The sequence below is a fragment of the Sus scrofa genome, chromosome 15, assembly GCF_054392235.1.
Source record: "Sus scrofa isolate SSC_HxYL_T2T_F1_AM1 chromosome 15, Sscrofa_HxYL_maternal_Yorkshire_Landrace_v2.0, whole genome shotgun sequence".
Taxonomy (NCBI): Eukaryota; Metazoa; Chordata; class Mammalia; order Artiodactyla; family Suidae; genus Sus; species Sus scrofa.
Genome location: NC_139397.1, coordinates 101,359,782 through 101,379,129, shown reverse-complemented (window position 1 = coordinate 101,379,129; position 19,348 = coordinate 101,359,782). Strand labels below are relative to the sequence as shown.

The 19,348-nt window shown below is 37.1% G+C and overlaps 1 protein-coding gene across 2 annotated transcripts in view; it reads right to left on the bottom strand.

Moving 5' to 3' along the window:
• The window catches only part of ITGA4 (integrin subunit alpha 4), a 253,762-nt gene that overhangs the window by 4,560 nt on the left and 229,854 nt on the right, over positions 1-19,348 (bottom strand). For both annotated transcript variants that reach the window (XM_085000022.1, XM_085000021.1), the window contains 9 exons: positions 11,181-11,331; positions 9,563-9,658; positions 8,807-8,886; positions 8,321-8,410; positions 6,489-6,579; positions 3,942-4,049; positions 3,002-3,127; positions 2,202-2,321; positions 124-222 (listed from right to left, as the gene is read on the bottom strand). In XM_085000022.1, the coding sequence (XP_084856148.1) occupies positions 124-222; positions 2,202-2,321; positions 3,002-3,127; positions 3,942-4,049; positions 6,489-6,579; positions 8,321-8,410; positions 8,807-8,886; positions 9,563-9,658; positions 11,181-11,331 (961 nt within the window). The remainder of the gene's footprint in view (positions 1-123; positions 223-2,201; positions 2,322-3,001; positions 3,128-3,941; positions 4,050-6,488; positions 6,580-8,320; positions 8,411-8,806; positions 8,887-9,562; positions 9,659-11,180; positions 11,332-19,348) is intronic.

Below are 19,348 nucleotides of genomic sequence, written 5' to 3'. Positions count from 1 at the left end.
AAGGTGTGGAAAATGCCAAGCCCCGGTTAAGCATTTCAGGCTCTCCGTGATTTTCTTGACTAAACACCCTAGCACTATTTTTTCCCTACAATCTTAATGTTTCAGTTAAAAAAGTAATCTTACATGTGCAACATTCTCATCCTTGTTAAGTTCAATAACTTTTGGATTTGGCTCTGGAAAAGCTGTTGCTCTTATTTCAAACTTCAGTGCTCTCGTCTCATCCTGTAAAATAAAAAGAAAAAAAAAAGATCACACTGTAGCCTAATTCATAGTTTTATTTCTTGAAGACCAATTATGGCAGGTAAGGAACAGGAGAAACTATTTCTAGCTAAAGGTCTGCACAATTTATCTTCAATTTATTTCACCATGTGTAGGTAATTGCAACACAATGCTTCCTTTGACTTCAAAGGCATGGCCTTGGTATTAATTTATATGGCATCATTTTGTTGAAATCATTTTATTAAACATAGATACTGTGCAGAGAATTTGATTTAAATATTTATACTATTTAATATTTAAATATTATAGTTACCAGTGTATTTTTATTTTAGATATTAAATTTTCATTCCCAAAGAAGACTTCCTTTACCTGATAAATGTGTCCTCAAATTTATTTTATTGGGCTTCTTTTTCAATAGCATTGTCATCTTGCTGCTCTGATCAAATATAGATAGTATACCAAATATAATGAAAAAATCTGGTACAAACATTTATAGCATCCAAAAATATAATCAGTGGATGAACTCAGAGCTATCTAATACGGGGACTTTATAACCCAGAATCCACAGAGCTTAGGCATCTATGGACAGGATCCACAGATTCAAAGGACCTTTGAAATTCAAAATTGAGATTTTTTTTTTTGCACATGCATTTATTAGAGTAGATGAGAATATATTCTTTAGTTCTTAAAGAGGTCTGTGACCCACAAAAGTTAAAGCCATTGTGTAAAGGTTATTTAAATTTTAGACAGAACATGTAGAATTTTAGGACTGAAAATAAATTACATATACTTTTTCTAGACCAGTGCTTCAACAGAGATGACTTTGTCTCCTGGAGAAGAGTCAGTTATGTCTGGAGACATTCTTCAGTGATAGAACTTGGGAGGAGAGGCTTACTAACATCTAGTTGAGTAGAGGCCAGCTATACTGATAAGTATCCTACAATACATAAGACAGGCCTTGACAGCAAAGAATTATCTGGTCCAGAATGCTATTAGTGGTTACTGTTGAGAAACCTGATCCTCAAGTGTATGAAGGCAGTCTGCAAAAGTTCAAATAACTTGGACTAAAACACATAACTCTTATTTCCCTGTCTGGTGCATATTCCTCTTTTTTTTTTTTTTTTTTTTTGGTTTTTAATGCCATAGTCATGGCATATTGAAGTTCCCAGGCTAGGGGTGGAATTGAAGCTGCAGCTGCCTGCCAACACCATGCTATAGGAATGCCAGATCTGAGCCACATCTGTGACCTCCACCGTAGCTCATGGCTAGTGCATCTTCCTCTTGACAGAACATAATAGCTATCATTTCCTTTGTCTTATTATGTGTCATGTGCTATTAAGTGCTTTACAAAAATCATCTAATCTTAACACCTCTGCAAAAGAGATAATATCCATATTTATCAGAAAAGGAAATTGAACAGAATACCCATCAAAGTACTTCTCATAAATATGCATACTCCTTTCTAGGAAGAAATCCAACATGTGTTTATTTATGAATTCAACTTTTCAAAGTTCATCTTCTTAAAAGTGCATTTTGTTCTTGTGTGTGTTTTATTGTTGATAAATTTTGATGTTGTAGTATGACATGGAAAACATTTTTGTAAATATAAGTAAATGTATATTAAATACAATAGGTTTTTAAGCATAAAGTAATTTGGAAAGAACTTGAAGGATATATGAAATGTTAAGGCAGCCAATTTCTTTGATTCAATCAAGGTTCATTAATACTTGGATGTGCTAATATAAACTTCTTAAATTAGGCTATTTTAGTTATCTGTTTAATTACTAAAGCCATATCATTTAGACAATGCAATGTGAAGTAATAAATGCAGTTTTAGAGTTGCCCTCCAGATTTACTTTCATCCATAAATTCTTAATTTGTTGAATGCCTCCTTCCATACCACCATATCTGTATAAGATGGCTGAGTTTGTAGATTCTAAATGAAATTTTATCCACGAGTGGTCACTGTATCATAAACTTACCATTTCTAAAATGGATGGTCGGCCTTCCAACTGAATGTGAACACTGGCTTCTTTTCCACTTTCCATTTTCCCGAAATTGCATGAGAAATTTAAACAATGTGGATCAGCTTTTATGCAGTACTGGGAAAGAATTCAAAAGAGCTACATTAAAGTTTCAACAATTTTTAAAAAATATGGTTAAAATAGTTTATGTGGAACTCAAGATCTGCTCCCATTAGTGGCATTTGTATATATTATCTTGCTGTAAACATGGAACTAAAGATCTGCTTTCATAGATGCATTTAAAAAATTATCTCATTAAACAAAACAAATATTTAATAAATTATACAAAAACAAAGTATTTTAACTTGCTCATGTGGTGTCATTATCCTTATGAACTTAATCTTCTGGGACAGAAAAAGACAACCAATCAGAGTCTTGCTAAGTTACATCTTCTATGTTCACTGTAAAACTTGGATCATTTGAAGGGCTCCCTTGTTTCCCCCATGCCACCAAAATTCACTAAAATGGAAAGAGTGAAAACTAACCTCATGCCACAAAGTCTGCTCGGCTGAGGACAGCATCTTAGCCTCCTAAAGGATCTGGTACAATGTCTGGTTGCCATGAATTGGGCCCTTGTTAGATAAAGAAACTGTGTAGTATATATTTAACCCTGAGTCTATGTCAAGTCTCCAATCTTGTCTGTTCCTCCTACATACAAATATTACCTGACCTGGTTTCTCTCCTACAATTAACAGTTCAAATCCCCTGGTTCTTGTTTTTTAAGTGTTTCATTCTATATTTGAAAAACTGAAACTTACGAGCAGCCTCTTATCAGTCTTTGACAAAAAGTTGACTACATCTTTAAGGGTCTCCATTGCGCCTTTTTGCTGCTCTGATGCACACTTCGTCTGATAATTCTTAAAATGGCATTCTCCAGTAGTAGTCTACAAAAGTAGAAAAATCTCATCATCCAGTATTGGAAAGAACAACAAAAGCTATGTGGCTTTAAAATTTACCTTGTAAACCTTACCTTTTCTGAAATACATTAAGTACTTCTAAAATTGTATGAAAATATTTTCTGACAGATTTATTTGGGAGAGAGTAAATCTTTGTAGCAAAAACTCAACAGAAACCCAGTGAAATTTCAGAGGGTTGGATATAGGTCCTAAACTGATCAATGGCCTTAACCTTACAGAAACTAGGACAGTGTGAAAAATGGACATTTGAACATTAATATAAAATTAAACATTTCTTTGGCTTTAGACACACAACAATATGTTGTAACAGCATGTCATACCATCTAAACCTGGAATTCAAGTAATATTTGTAAGGATCACATATCAAATCTACTGAGTAGGTTTATCCATCAATTGCTTGTCTTGAAATTGGGAGAGCAAAGCAATTCTGATAGAATCATCAACACAGGAATTTGATCCTTAAGTAGTGATTTGAATATTTATTAATAAAAGGCTGAAATACTAATTTTTCAACAGTGGTCTCAAGCTTTATGGACAATGCTACCAATTAAATGACTTCTGCAGGTCACTATCACGAAGGAAATGTAATAGAGCACAGTTCTGTCACTGTGTAAGTCACCTGCAAATATCCTACAGTTCTTATGCAATATTCAAAGTGCACACAGTAAATGCACGGTGACTTTATAGCTTAGACTGTGTGACTGAAACAAGTTAACACGAATCTCCATTTTAGCAATATTACTTAGAAAAAAGGAAGAATCACATTTTTTTTTTTTTTTACCTGGACATCCAAAATGTTGAACAGCTTATCAGTTTGAGGGATAAAAGAATTTGGTATCATTATTTCCACACTAACGTTTGGAGCCATGCTTTGGCCAGTGTTGATAACCTGATAAGAAGAAATAAATTTTAAATACACAAAAAATACTTTTTATAAAAGTGCAGATACTAACAAGTTTTTTAGGTGAACCCATGTGTTTCATGCAACATTTATAATGTGGAGGTTTGTGTTGACAGCTTCATGGAAAAGGGAGACAGAATATCCATAGTTAACTTTAAACTGTTAATAATATAGCTAGTCATTATTCCTAGCCCTCAACTTTTGCTGTTGATTAGACCATAATGTCTACACTGTTGGTTTATTGTAGAAATAGTCTGAAGAAAAAGACATCAATAATATACAGTTGACCCCTGAACAACTTGAGGGTTAGGGTCACTCATCCTCTGAGCAGCTGAAAATCAGAGTATAACTAAGTTGGCCTTCTGTATTGACGGTTCCTCTATATTCACAGATTCAACCAATGGTGATTTGTGTAGCATTGTAGTATTAACTACTGAAAAAAATGTAAGTAGACCCATACAGTTCAAACCTGTTTTGTTCAAGGGCCAACTGTACATTGGTATGGCACATTATGTATCTAAAAAATCATGATTGAGTATCCTTATAATTATCCCATGAGATGGGCTGACATTTTATTATTTGCCAACTCAGGAAAATGGTAAGAATTGTTAATGTGGTACCCAAGTGGAAAGGTAAAAAGAGACAAGAAATGGTATTCAAAACTCAGGTATTCTAATTCTAAATTCTTTGTCATTTTCACAAAATCACTCTGAGAATTCAGCAGTAAGTGAATAAGAATCTACTTAATTCAGGATAATTATAATGCTAATACACTCAGAAAATCAGAAAAGGGTAGGTAACTGAGTTTCAGAAAAAATAAAACAGGTTTTTGGAAGTTCCCATCATGGCTCAGTGGTAATGAACCCGACTAGTATCCAGGATGATGTGGGTTTGATCCCTGGACTTGCTCAGTAGGTTAAGGATCTGGTGTGGCTGTCGCTGTGGCACAGGCTAGAAGCTGTGGCTCTGATTGGACCCCTAGCCTTGGAACTTCCATATGCCATGGGTGTGTCCCTAAAAAGCCAAAGGGGGAAAAAAAAAACCCACCAGAACCAGATTTTTAATAATAATGTGTAAAGGGATGATATTTCATTATTGTTGATAAATCTGGGGATTTCAGCATATGAAGGGGGTAAATCTGAGGCCAACGCCACAGCCACAGTAACATTAGATCCAAGTCACATCTGCAGTCTATGATGCAGCTTGTGACAAAGCCAAATCCTTCACCCAGTGAGCAAGGCCAGGGGTCGAACCTATATCCTCACAGAGACTACGTAGAGTTCTTAACCCACTGAGCTACAATGGGAACTCTTCTCCTAATAACTATTAGACCTCCAAAAATATCTTCACACTTGGACAACTCGCCAAGCCTATAGACTTAAACAATCTCCAGACCCTGTCACTGCATTGTAATTTAACTAGATAATACTTAACTATTAATTATAAATTAATAAATAGGCCTTCTAGAGTCCACCTCAGTTTCTGTTTATCAGAGCACAAACCCCTACTGGGCTGTGATAAAAGCATGTTCTTGGAACTCCAAAGTAGAAGGCTACATTTTTTCAACTTGAGTACAGACTCCAGAATTCCAAGGTTATCATTTTTCCACAGATCTGAGGCAAGGCCCAGGAGTTAGCATTTTAGATGCAGCACCTCAAGTGATTCTGATATGTATTATGAAAGGCATCACCTTATAAAATATCATAACGTACCTAATCCAGATGTACATTCTGTAGATTGTTACACAGCTCTAAGAATGAGTGAGCAGTGCTTTTGGTTCAGAAAATACTTTTGTGGACCTAATCTCCAATGATTCACTCATTATCAATATCCATGATATTACAAAAATTTCAGTTTGACAGTAAAAAACAGAATTTAGCTCTTTATTAGTATGTTAATACTCTGGATGGTGATAGTATTCTTTAAAAAGATTTTTAAATAAATGATGCACCACTCATCACGGATCACATATGATTGGCCTGAAAGGCTGATCAAGAGGGCCTTCAACGGTGATGCAGAGGTAAAAACTTCCTTTATTTAGTAAGGCTAAGCCTTGGGAAGAGCTTGAACCAAGTAGAGATTTCACTGGTTTGCACTCAAAGATGCCCTTCCTTGACCTACTCTGATTTCTGTATGATTTCTGCTTCTAGTGGATTCAGTTCCTCCCATAACGTTGCCTGTTTCAGCCATTACCTCTGTTCCTGCTTGCTTATTCCTACCTGTGCTATAAGGAGATGGGCTTCAGTAAGAGGTATAAAACAAATGGGAAAGAAGGAGCAGGGGCCAAGAAGGCAACGGCGTGAGTACCAAAAGGCACCTGATCTTCAGCCAGCTGTGGTCTCCTGAAGCTGAGGGACATCACACACACACACAGGGATATGATGTCCTCTGGGGCATCACTTTGTTACGAGTATCAATTTTTCTTACGTGGAAAGTGAAGTTCAGTTTTTCTGCCATGCATGTTTCGGGCTCATTTTCCTCCTTTGATCCATACACAAATGAAGTTGGGTTTACAAACCTGGCAGAAACAAATTCAGATTTAATTTAACTGTCTTATTTGATTACATATTACAAACAGTCTTTCCCTATAGTCTAAATATAACCTACATCTAAAATATGCCATCATTTAGACTACAGGTACCTCTAAGTACCATGGAATACTTTTGGTTTCTAGGTAAATATAATGATTTTAGTGAAAATGTAGTGAAATTAGACAGTCACGTGCTGACTTGGGCGACAGTATCTCTTTCCACCAGTATCCTTTGCTTGCTTTCCCAACACTGCCTGCCTCACTCTACTGACCCTTCCTTATCTCTCAGCCCTAGTGATTCATGCAAACATGAGTGATATGAGATAAATTCTTAGCTTTTCCCTAGAGCTCCAATATCCTCCTATGCTTTAATCTCCCTTACGGATTTCTGAGTAATTGCTTACCATCCCCCAATTCCTGCTGGCTACTTGTGATGAAGCTCAAGTCTGGGGAACAATTCAAACAGCAATAAGTAGGGCACTATTTTGTTAGAATACAAGGTTGTTATTCTTTTACCTATATTTAGACATATGTATGTCAGTAATGAACTTTAAGAAATATTTTTTCCTAGGGAAATCCTGACTCCATAAATTGCTCATATTTGAAGCTAATATGAGGTAATATGTTAGAGGCTCTTTTACACAGGAAAGAAAAGAGAAATATCCAAATGCTCTAGATATAAGCAGCTGAATAGTTGCAGAGCATTTTTTGCCCAGAATAAGATGTGGATAATGGAAAGCCAGGAGGATATACCCATCATAAGAAAATCAAGGAGGTGAAGCAAGATAAACATTCAAAACCAGGAAAACTGCCATTGGCTTTTCTTTGCTTCCCACTGCTCTTCCTTGAATGGCTTCCCTTTTCCCCTGCTTTTTTTATCCCACAAACTTGAGACTGAGTTGCTTCATTTTCAGACACTATTTTATCTTTATATAACTATATGCCATCATCATGGGTCGTTAAGAATGACTGGGGGTAATTTATATTGAGAGCAACTAGAAAAGCTCATCTGTCTATTTGTTCTGTATCTCTTATCTTCTATTACTACAAAAATGTGATTTTAAACAAAGATTAATAGGCTCCACTTTCAATAAAATAACTAAAGGTGATTTAACACTCCTTTAATTCTTTCTCCTCACATCTCCTTTCTGAATCAGAGGAGGGTCCATTCAAACAATTTCTAAAATTGTGAGGAATCCGTGAATGCTGGCTCTGGGGAAAGGAATGCTGTAATTCATGGATAGAAAGAGTGGAAAAGGGACACCTTGCAGCAGGCTCTCTGTCTCTTGTGATTCATTTGCCATGCAGCTAGATTCATATTCTGAGAACTGTGATCTGGCCAAGCTTACACTTCTCTGAACTTCACACCTGCCCTGTCACTGAGCATGAACCATGCAGACTACATCCTGTCACTTGGGCCCCTGGCCTGTGCAGCATGTCTCTGAAAGGTCAGGCATGGCCTGCTAGAGGTTTACTGGGCTCTTCCAGTAAGAAATCTCCTCCATCTGGGCATGAGTTTGAGGTGGTCTCTGTGATGACTATAGAGTGGATTAAGATATGAACAGCTAAGCAATGGACTGCAACCCCGAGATAATCGTTAAGAGCCAGAAAGAACAAGTGACTTTTTCTTAAACCATAAACTTTGAATATGTTATTGACCAGTAGTTTAAGAAGCAACAGAATTTAAAATCAGCTCAGAGCCTTACAGGAGGCCTCCATATCTACTCACCCATGAACGGTCAGCATGACTTCATACTTGAGAGGCACGGTTAAAGTCACGTGGTTATGCTTCAGCCCACCTTTTTCCCCTTCATTTTCGCTGCAGAAGCAAAGAGAAACAGTCTCTTCGAATCCAGTCAGTACATAGATCCTCTTCAGAGAGAACTAATTACACCCATGCATACCTAACATACTTGAAGGTTGGTTTAGAATATGCTATGTGGAGCAGGAATAAAAGTGGAAGCAGTAGCAAGAAATGTTTGTGTCAGAGTTGGCAGAAATCCACTCTCATTATTTACACTGCTATTTCCTTCTATGCTATACTACGCTATGTTAGAGGGGTTTTCTGTTTGTTTGTCCTAACAGGTCACATAAGGGAAGTTTTTTCCTGCGTACAATGATACACAGTTACGTGGTTCCCCTCAGGTCACCCCACCCCTGAAAAAGTCAGGGGTTCATTTCCTTTAGCAGAATTGTTTTTCACAATGAAATGTACCAGGCAGCATGCACTGTGATGTTGAGGTCCTCCTCTACTGTGCTGAGTGAGCTGGCATCCAGGAGAAAGCTAACATCTACCTGAAAAACAGACAGGGAATACTCATTTAAAAAATAATACAAGCTTTTTTTTTTTATAATCTGAATTTTACTTTTTCTTATTGTTTATGTTCAGTGAAATGCAGATTTGAGACAATGCTCTAGAAGCACAGGCTATCCCTTACTCAGACAGAGAGCCAGTGTGAGGTGTGAGGCAATTTGAAAGCATCAGCGTTTCCACAAGTGACATTCAGAGACAAAGCCTTCTCTGAATGTACAGACAGGCAGGTCCAGACTGACAAAATTAGAGATGCTTTAACAACTTGAGTGAGGACTCTTGCCAGAAACACCTTTTTGTATAGCAGAGGTAACATGCCTGGCAGATAGGACCACCTGGGGTGGGGTGGGGGAGTGTTGGGGAAGGGTGAGACCAGGGAGCGGAATTCTGATTGACACAATGCACATGCCCGTCCTGACATAAACATGTGCCCCTTCTTTTTCTTTCTTTTCAAACAGTGTACATTGCCAAGAATATAGGCAAAATTTCAAAGATCTCAAGCTCAGTTAGTTTTGGTTTTATTTCACTTCATTAGTTGCCCATAGTCAATAATAATAACAACAGTAATAATTACATTATTTGTATGCAGCACAAACACAAGGAAAACAAAATATTTCATATTCATGTCAGTAACAAAAACCACAAATGCTAAATGCTTACCCTTGATAGATGATCTACATATATATAACCAACCCTGCAGTCAAGTTTTACTATGCCAGAGCTGTCTGTCACGTCACAGTTTATTTGTTTCTCTTCCTAAAAGGAAAAATGAGATAACTTGTTCAGGTAGGAAGGGAACAAGAAGTTAGTAACATATGTTTAAGGATGCTTTTTGAAAAGAAAATCATGCTCAAAGAATTTACCTTCTGGGAAGACTATTTTCTGTTTACTTTTGGGATAAATCAATAGGAATATAAATAAATTTCATAAGTATGTGTGTATGTGTATAGATTTCTTCTAACAGCCACGTAAATTCTCCGCAGATTAATTCCTGGACTTGTAGCTTTTATCTACGTTTCTTGTTCCCTATTTAACCTAAGTGTCCTTGGAAAATCATGAAGCAAGGAATTTATTAGGTCTATACTTCATTGGCCCTCTTCTGTCTCAGATGTGAGAATGTGATAAAGGTATTTAATTGTAATAACTGTAACCACAATAAGATATACATATATATTCAAATATTCATGGAACTATACATCTATGAATAGTAGATATCCTGAATATTGGAGTTTTCCTTCTTACCATTGCAAATAGGCTCCCAAAGCTCTAGAGAAAGTAACAAGTATTCATGAGAGGACAAAGGCCTTTCTAAATGTCCTTAGTGTGAAGAGATAATCACTGGATAAGAAATGGGTAAATTTTCTAAGAGGCAGAGAAGCTTCCAAGACAATTTTTTCTTTCAAATTCAACCATTTTAATACCTTACTGATGATGACTGAAACACAGTGGGAAAAAAAAGGAGAGAAAAAAAGAAGAAAAAGATGTTCCAAGCTTGTAGGAAAAGAGAAACTTGTCTCCAACAGGGCTGACACCAGGATTTTGGAGTTTGATGCTAGTCCTAGAATTTTGGAAGTCCTCTGGAAATGAGACAGTGTACGTGAACTTGAAGAGCAGAGCGGTAACTCTGGGAGCCCAGCATGGAGGACCAGTACTGCCTGTGTAGGGACCCCAACCATGAAGTGCATCACCACAGATGAGGAGGCACCCATGAGAAAAGCAATGGCACCTGGTCAGCTTGCTTGTGTAACTGGACAATCGCTTCTGTTTCATGGTAGGACTTGGAGGCAGGAAGCTGACTCTCTTAATCTCAGTTCCCAAGGAAGTTGCCATTTTGATCGGGGACATAAAGAAAGTCTCAAAATCATAGGAAGCCCAAGTGATAAGTCTGAAAGTCTGAATATTAAGACTCATAGCCCACATATTTATACCTCAAATTGATGAAGTGATTTATACTTTTTTTTTTTTTTTTTTTAGGGCTATACCCACAGCATATGGAGTTTCCCAGGCTAGGGGTCTAATTGGAACAGCAGCTGCCGGCCTGTACCACAGCCACAGCAATGCCAGATCTGAGCCACACCTGCAACCTATACCACAGCACAGGGCAACGCCGGATCCTTAACCCACTGAGTGAGGCCAAGGATCGAACCCACATCCTCATGGATACTGGTCAGGTTCATTAACTGCTGAGCCACAACGGGAACTCCCTACCATTTACATTCTTAAAAAAATTAAAGAAAGCATCATATGGTCTCATGGTATTGGAGTTTTTGATACTCACCAGATCTAATATCTTAATGAAGTAAAGACCGAAGGGTAATTTGACATGCAGAGTTGTTTCATATGCATCGTCGCCGGCATTAAACAAGGACACGTTCAACATTAATGTCTTCATACTCCCAACAGCAAGATAGGTTTTATTTTCATGTGGTCTAAAAATCAAGTAATGCTGCTTAATTTTTGTTTGGGAATTAAAGGTCTCCTTGCTTCATTTATTTTCATGAACATAAAATTTGGAAACACAACCATAGGAGATGACCCTATGCAAGATAAACATCTGTAATCCATGTTAAAAAGATCTCAGTTACCCATGTTTCAGGTAAATTCAGTTAGTTATTGCCCAAGAAATGGAAAATATACTCAATAGTTTGTAACAACCTATGTGGGAGAAAAAGAATGGATAAGCATATATGTATGACTGATTCACTTTGTTGTACATCTGACACTAACACAACTTTTTAAGTCAGCTATATCCCCAATAAAATTAAATTAAACAATTTTTTTTCCTAAATGAAAAGTGTTTTTTCTTCTTTTCATTCTTTACCCTTGAATAGACTTTGCACTAGCTTCTGCCCAAGCCAAAGGGGGAACTGGAGGAACCTGGCAGAGAAGGAGAAAAGAGAGACTCTTTCCACCAAAATAGAGAATGCTTTGGTGGAAGTGAGCACAGTACGGAAAGGACTGCTAAGGCTAGCAACTGATCACCTCTACCAATAACTAGATCAAATTAAAAACAGAATTGCAGAAATACTCAACTCTCCTGTGAATTGAAAAGAGAACGCTGCTGCAAATCCAAACATATAAATGAGTTCAAGTTCAGGCTCTGGCCCCACTTCTTCTGGAGGTGAGGTCATTTAGCATTTTAAAGAGTCAGTCAACCCCATCTGTCATAATAACTACTATTCAGTGAAGATTTTGCTCATGCACATTCCATGAAATCCTGAGGAACTTGAGGTTTAAGAAATGTATTCAAGATACCACAGCTAGAATATTCTAACAAGGAGACTCATTCCCTTTACCAATTAGGTGGTTAGAAGAGCTCAAAACTTGAATTACAGAATATCACAATTCTATAAGCTTTCCTCAAAAACAGATGTTCTTAAATATCAAAGAATGTAAATTTTAGAAAAATGAGTTCAACCAGAGAAGAATGAGACCCAAAAGAAAATAGCAGATGAGGATAATCATAACAATAAAAAAGGTAAACATTCATCTAGCAATTTAGAATTTAGAAGGTTTCTTCAATAGGTTTACATTGTGCCATTCTGATGAACATCTGTATGGAAGATTTATGTTTGAATAAACTATGGAAATGTTAAATACATAGGAGGCATTTTCTTAGTTATGTGTGAATTGATTTAAGACAACAAGAGTTTAAGGACAGAGTGAAGGAACAAATGCCAAAATAGATGCTTTTAAGCATTACTTGCAGGATGATTTTAATTGAAAGTGCCTATATAAGAAATCACTATGTCTATTAGTCTTTGATAAAGAATAGTTTAACAAATTCCCACCTTCGTAGAGCTTATGAAGGGCAGATTTATAAACAAATGTCAACAAATATTAGAAATACATGCCAAGAATTTTGAAAGGCTCTGGGAAACTAGAGCAGGGAACCTCTTTCTCCTGGAGTAGCAAAAGCATGTTGCTCCTTCTCTCTTTTTTTTTTACTAAAGTATAATTGATTTACAATGTTGTGCCAAATTCTGCTGCACAGCAAAGTGACCCAGTCATACACATATATACACATTCTTTCTCTCATGTTATCTTCCATCATGTTCTATACAGTAGGATTTCATTGCGAATCCATTCTAAATGTGACAGCTTCCATCTACTTGACAAAAATGGCATGTTGCTTCCTGCTTTTTTTTTTTTTTTTTTTTACTATTTTTGTTATTTAGGTTGAACTAAATGAAGATTTTAAAATTGTTTTAAAATAAAGAAAGTCTGAATATTTCATGATTAAACCTAAGTTAACATGGATTATACTCTTAATAGATTTGTTAAGTTCTCCAATTTTTACACTGCCATGGGGTGGGGAGGGAAATTACAGCCATGCTTATCTGTTCTGGGATGGTATGCAAATTCCGAGTTTTTCATTAAGATAAAGTAAACATCTACTACCACTTTCATGTGATTTGTGCCCACACAACGTAAAGTTTTAGTGGCAATACAATTGCTGAGTTGACCAGTAAGGTAACGACAACCTGGTTACTGGAAAGAGTACAGTTTTTGAGAAGCATACTATTATGAACCTCAGAATGTACAAAGAAAATTATTAGAGTGTGGACACTGCCCCAATTTTATAGTTCTAATAATAAATCTCCAAGAAACTGGACATTTTCCTTAACACCTAGAAGTTTTTCCCCTCTTATTCTAATTGTTTTTCCACTTTAAACTTACTCATCAAGGTGGAACATACATAGAGAAAAATGAATACGACCTAAGTATAGAGCTCAGCAAATTTTTAGAAACTGAATACATGCCTGAAACCAGCACCCAGATCAACGAAAAACATATTGCCAACACCAAAGAAATACTCTTGGGACCCATTCTTTCCTATCATTGCCCCCACCTGCTATCTTGCTTTTACTAATACAGACTGATTTTGCCCAGTTTTATAGTTCATATAAATGGAATCAATCCCTGGGTACATAATCACCAAGTATCTGAATTCTTTCTCAAAATTTTCTGTGTAAGATTTATCTATATTGATGCATGGAGCTATAAACTGTTTCTTCTATCTATCTGTCTGTACACATACACACCACATTTTATTTATTTTTTTTTTCATCTATCATTGGGAATTTGGGCAATTCCAGTTTGGAGCTTTTATAGTTTTTCAGGAGACGTATATATGTAATTCTGTTGTGTCTGTCTATGAGCAGACTCTTATGGTTTGTTAACTCAGAATTAATTCCTGAAAAAACCCCCAAGTCAGGCTAATTTTGGCAACCAACTTAAATTTTACTAAGTTCCATTAAAAAAATAAAATATACTATAAGGAACTATATATAAATAATAAAAAGTAAAAATGTACTACAGCATTGTCATATAAATAGCAAGCATACCATAGAGTAGGGGTTCAAAAACTGCTGCCTGAAGGCCAAATTTGGACTGCTGCCTGGTCTTGTAAAGAAAGGTTTATTGGCATACACCCAAGCTCATTCGTCTGTGGCCACTTCTGCACTATGACAGCAGAGTTGAGCAGTTGAGACAGATCTCTGTCCCACAAAGCCTAAAATATTTACTATCTGTCTGTTCATGTAAAAAGTTTACTGGCTCCGCCACTGAGCAATGTGACTGAGGGGTATAATCAGCTTCCGATATATTACTACCTCGAAAACCTGTATTATTCCAACACTAACAGAAGCTTCATTATTTCAGACGACATGGGACACAGCATTAGAGGAAATGACCACCCAGACCTCTTTAATTCCTTGTCTGGTACTCAGGACATCGAGGAGAAAGGAATGAAGAAAATGTCCATTTGCAGCATCTCTAGCTTCTAATTCCTGGGTTTGAGAAGCTGCATATTTCTGGAAGGATGTATGATAACTGACAAGGCAATAACTCTTCTAAACCATAGCTATCATTTCAGGGTGGAAGAATGTGACTCAGTGGCAGTGCACTACCCACATCTAAGAGAATGGCTGTGATTGACTCATTCTTGTGCTGTAAACCTGTGTGTTACATAAGGATGCACCTGCTTGGTGGCCTTGTGTTAAATAGCAGAGGGGAGACATGTAGGAACACAGTTGTCCCACAGACCCACCACATCTCTAAAATCATGTTACAACTAAAGGAACCTAAGAGGTTCTAAAAGTAAACTTCGGCTTGACATTAAAGTTTAATTAAGACTTGTAGAAGAGCTGCCTAGAAATAGACATTTATAAAATATTCTGGCTTGTAACCAAAGCATTAGTCACTGAACACCTTTGGGAAAGAAGTTGGCACTTAGACAAGCAACAGAAGGTGAAAGCACTGCATAAACAGCTAGGTTCCAAGACAACAGCAAATTAAAGAGAAACACAGTGTTCACATTTCAGCAGCGAAGCTCCTGCTCTATTTTCCATTTTTGAGCTATTTTGCCACATTACCATAATTACAATTCTACTCTTGTGATATATTATATATATATGTATGTACACACACACACACACACACACACACACACACACTTTACTGTCTCCTGATTCATTAACAAGGTGCTGTCAGAAAGATATCCACCAGCTTTTTATGTGAGGCATAATAAAGGACCAGGTGCACATCTGGAAGTGGGACAAGGCTGAACCAGAGCTTTCTCCAGGAATCGTGGTTCATTCTTCATTAAAACATGCATAATGCAGACTTGAAATTTACAAAGCAACGTTGAATCCACATAATTTAAATCAATCAAGGTACTGTGTACTTACAGAATCATAACTTAATAAGTGAAAGGAAAAACAGAAGACTGATATATTTCAGCACCAGGCTCTATGTTTTTCCTGAATGAACAATGATGTTTTATTTTGCGAGAGATGGTCCCCAGTTCCTAATATAATGAATGCACTTTGTCTCGATAAGATGAATGACTGCTTCATAACGATCATGTTTTTCATCAAAATGCTAGAACAAAATATAACATAAACTGATATGGACCCATGTCAAGGTACACGAGTCATTTATTTAACAAAAAACTAGCCTGCAGCTAGTGGCCTACAGGCCCAAGTAAAATTTTGTCCTCTTTTTCCTTTACTACTGACTTTGGGAAAAGAATTAAATACTGGAAAATTCTCATCTACTGGAAAATATGTTACCTGATATTTACTTAAGAAGATTTTATTGAATAAAGACAAATGCATTGAGATCCTGCAGAAGACAGCAGAACACAGATTGGAAGATTGAACCAGTAACTAGAATGTTTAGTGTATAAAGCATATAATTCCTCTTCCCAGACTCTGACTTCAGGGAGGCATATATTCCTACCTGCATTTAATCAATGGACAGTTTCGTTAGACTCACTCTTTGTTTCACGGTGCTCGCTGCCTACCCAATAGTGATTTCCCTACTACCAGAACCCAGATTACTCAGGCAGTAATCCCTTGATCCTGCAGAAGATAAGCCCCTCGATCAGCTTCAGGGAGTGGATTCTAATTGATCTACCACAATCATGATGACTCCATCTTCCTGCAACCAGGAGGGATTCGGGGGAGAGCAGGCGACACCAGTCTGGTTCATCAGAAGAGGTCTGCTCAGGAACGACCCTTCCTGGAAAGGCAGCCACAAGAGGACACTGCGTTTTTCTCTAGCACCTTTTCGTTTCTTGGGAATCTTTGTGCCATGGCTGCCATCTGATAGCCACGAGGGGAAAGCCAAGAGAACTAAAAAGATAACCATGGGATATTCCCATTGTTGCTCAGTGGTAACAAATCCGATTAGTATCCACGAAGATGTGGGTTTGACCCCTGGCCTTGCTCAGTGGGCTAAGGATCCAGCATTGCCATGAGCTGTGGTGTAGGTTGCAGATTTGGCTTGATCCCACATTGCTGCAACTGTGGCATAGGCCGGCCACTACAGCTCCAATTCAACCCCTAGCCTGGGAACTTCCATATGCCACAGGTGCAGCCCTAAAGAAAAAAAAAAAAGAAAAAGAAAGAAAGAAAGGAAGAATACCCCCGGATGTCCAGATTTTGGAGCAATTACATCCTCCAGACCGCTTATTTTGTAAGATAACTTATTTTTTAAGTTACTATTAGTTGGGTATTGTTACTCTCAGTTGAAAGCATTCCTAACTGATATGAAAGCACTGTCTCTCAGGAAAAGCCTCCATCACTTACCCCAGAAGCATGATGGGGGCACAGAGGAGAAGTAATGTCATTAAGATCAGTCATCTCTATGAAAGACTCGATTTTAAATCGCTTATGCAATGGCTAATACCTGCTACTCATAATCCTGATAAAGTCGTATTTCTTCATCTTCATTTTGCAGTGTTAAGGCCATTTCAATGTGGTTCACTGTCTTGAAAATTTAGAGATTTGGGAGGAAGCCTCAACTTAATGAAAACATGATACAGAGTACAGCTGCACGATTTAGCTTGCTGTTGGCTTTCTATTATTGTCAGAAATGCCTGTTCTTTCCTGAGTAAATACATTTACCTAAAGCAAGCTTATAGCTCTGAGACGCAGGAATACCATTAATGCCAATAGAGTCAGAGTCGGGAGAAGGCATAGACAATGGTCACAATTTGTCTACCGTGACTGCGAAGGCAGAGAGCACTACTATGTGGGAGAGGCACAGTTTTGTTGGATAGAGTATAATTTAAATTCAAAGTATTAAAATGTAAAGAAGTTTGTCAGAACCCTTCACCATGGGCCTAAAAATTAACTGTAAGAGTTTTCATTTGAGAATTTGTCAAATAAGTTATCATTTACCTAATAGAAAAAGCCTGTAACTTTCTTAATGATGCGAAAGATGTGTGGCTGGTACTTTATACTGAGATGTGGGCCACTTCAAACCTCATAAAATGGAAAACAATTGACCCAGGCCCAGGCTGGAACATTCTCAGGACAATACAGAAAAAATAATAAACTCTGGACAAATAACCAGTGTCATGTGCAGAAAATATTTAGAATTCATTGGCAATATTTCACGTTCTGGGCAATAAAACATTTTTTTTTTATCATAGCCTATAAACATTCCAACCATAATGTTATCAAAAGTAACAAATTTTATCAAATCTTCATGTGTGCCAGGCTTTGTGTTATGCATTGCACTGGCCCTGCATTACTGTATTTTTATAGTGCTTTTATAGAGTAGGTACTATTTCACCTTCTTATCAACAAGGAAGGAAGTTTATAGAGGTTGAAAGGCTTCTCCAACAAAGTCATTCAGCTAGTCAAGGGCAGATAAACTTGAACCAGATTAGTGTGACTTCAAATCTGAATCACATAACCACTGTAACACTGGTTCCCAGATTTTAGTTTGATAAGAGCCACTAATAATCCTCTCAATAATGAACATTTCTGGCCTGGTCCCCATAGATTCTAGTTTGGATGGCTGGGGCCTATGAACCAGCATTTCTACCAGACATCACAGGTGATTCTCATGAAGGTGACTCAAAGGCCACACCTGGAGAAATACTGCCTTACCCTGTGTTGGCTGCCTTTTAAAAATCATAATGGACTCGGTATCCCGACAACAGAAAACATTACCTTCAAGTTAAAAATGTGAAGTAGATAATATAATTTCTTATTGTGAGAAATATATAATTAAGGAAAACTAACAAATTCGTGATTTCATATCTTCATTAAGTTGTATTTTCATTCTTAAGCAAAGAAGAATTCTTAGTAATATAATTTCAATTATATTCAATTTCAATTTACATGAAATTCAATGTCCCATTTTTCATGGGCCAGAGAGATTTCAATGAACGATGACAAGGTGACAATGGGAATGTCTCATTTGAGAAAATGAAAACACCACTTATTTTTGCTTAATCGTTCCCACACAAAACTCATCTTCTTATCAAAGCCCCATGACAGAAAAACACCAAGAAGATCAAGCATTTTAGGAAGAAAATAAATACATGAATGGGAAGGTTATAAATTATTCCTCTAATAATTCAACAAAGGCACCACAATTACATGCTGGATTACAAAGTAGTTAGCAGTCACTGTTTTTGGACTATCTGAGCAGCAAATCTGGATGATTTAAGTATAAAGTCCAATTATCAATCAAATAGGTTAGGGCTTCTTGGCCCTCCACTGCAGATGCTCAAGGCTATCCTGGCATTGCCTAAGTGAAAAGAATTAATTTATTCTCTACCATATGTGATCCCACCCCAGCAGGCTACTCAACACTGTTTGTCAACCTTTTTACTCATTCCTGGTTGAGTCTCTATCCCATTTATTGTAACAGCCATTTTGAATCTTTTCCCATTCCCTTCATAAGGCCCCAAAGCCATCCTTAGAGCCCTCACTTGCCATATAAAAATTCAATTTTTATTCGCTCATCCATTAATTCTCTGTATTCCCCTTCCTTGCACATTGAAATCTTTATTTCTCCTTTCTTTTTCTTCCTTCCTTCCTTCCTTTCTTTCTTTCTTTTTCTTTCTTTCTCTCTCTCTCTCTTTCCCTTTCTTTTCTTTCTTTTCCTTTCTTTCTTTTTTTTCTTACCTCCCTCATCCTT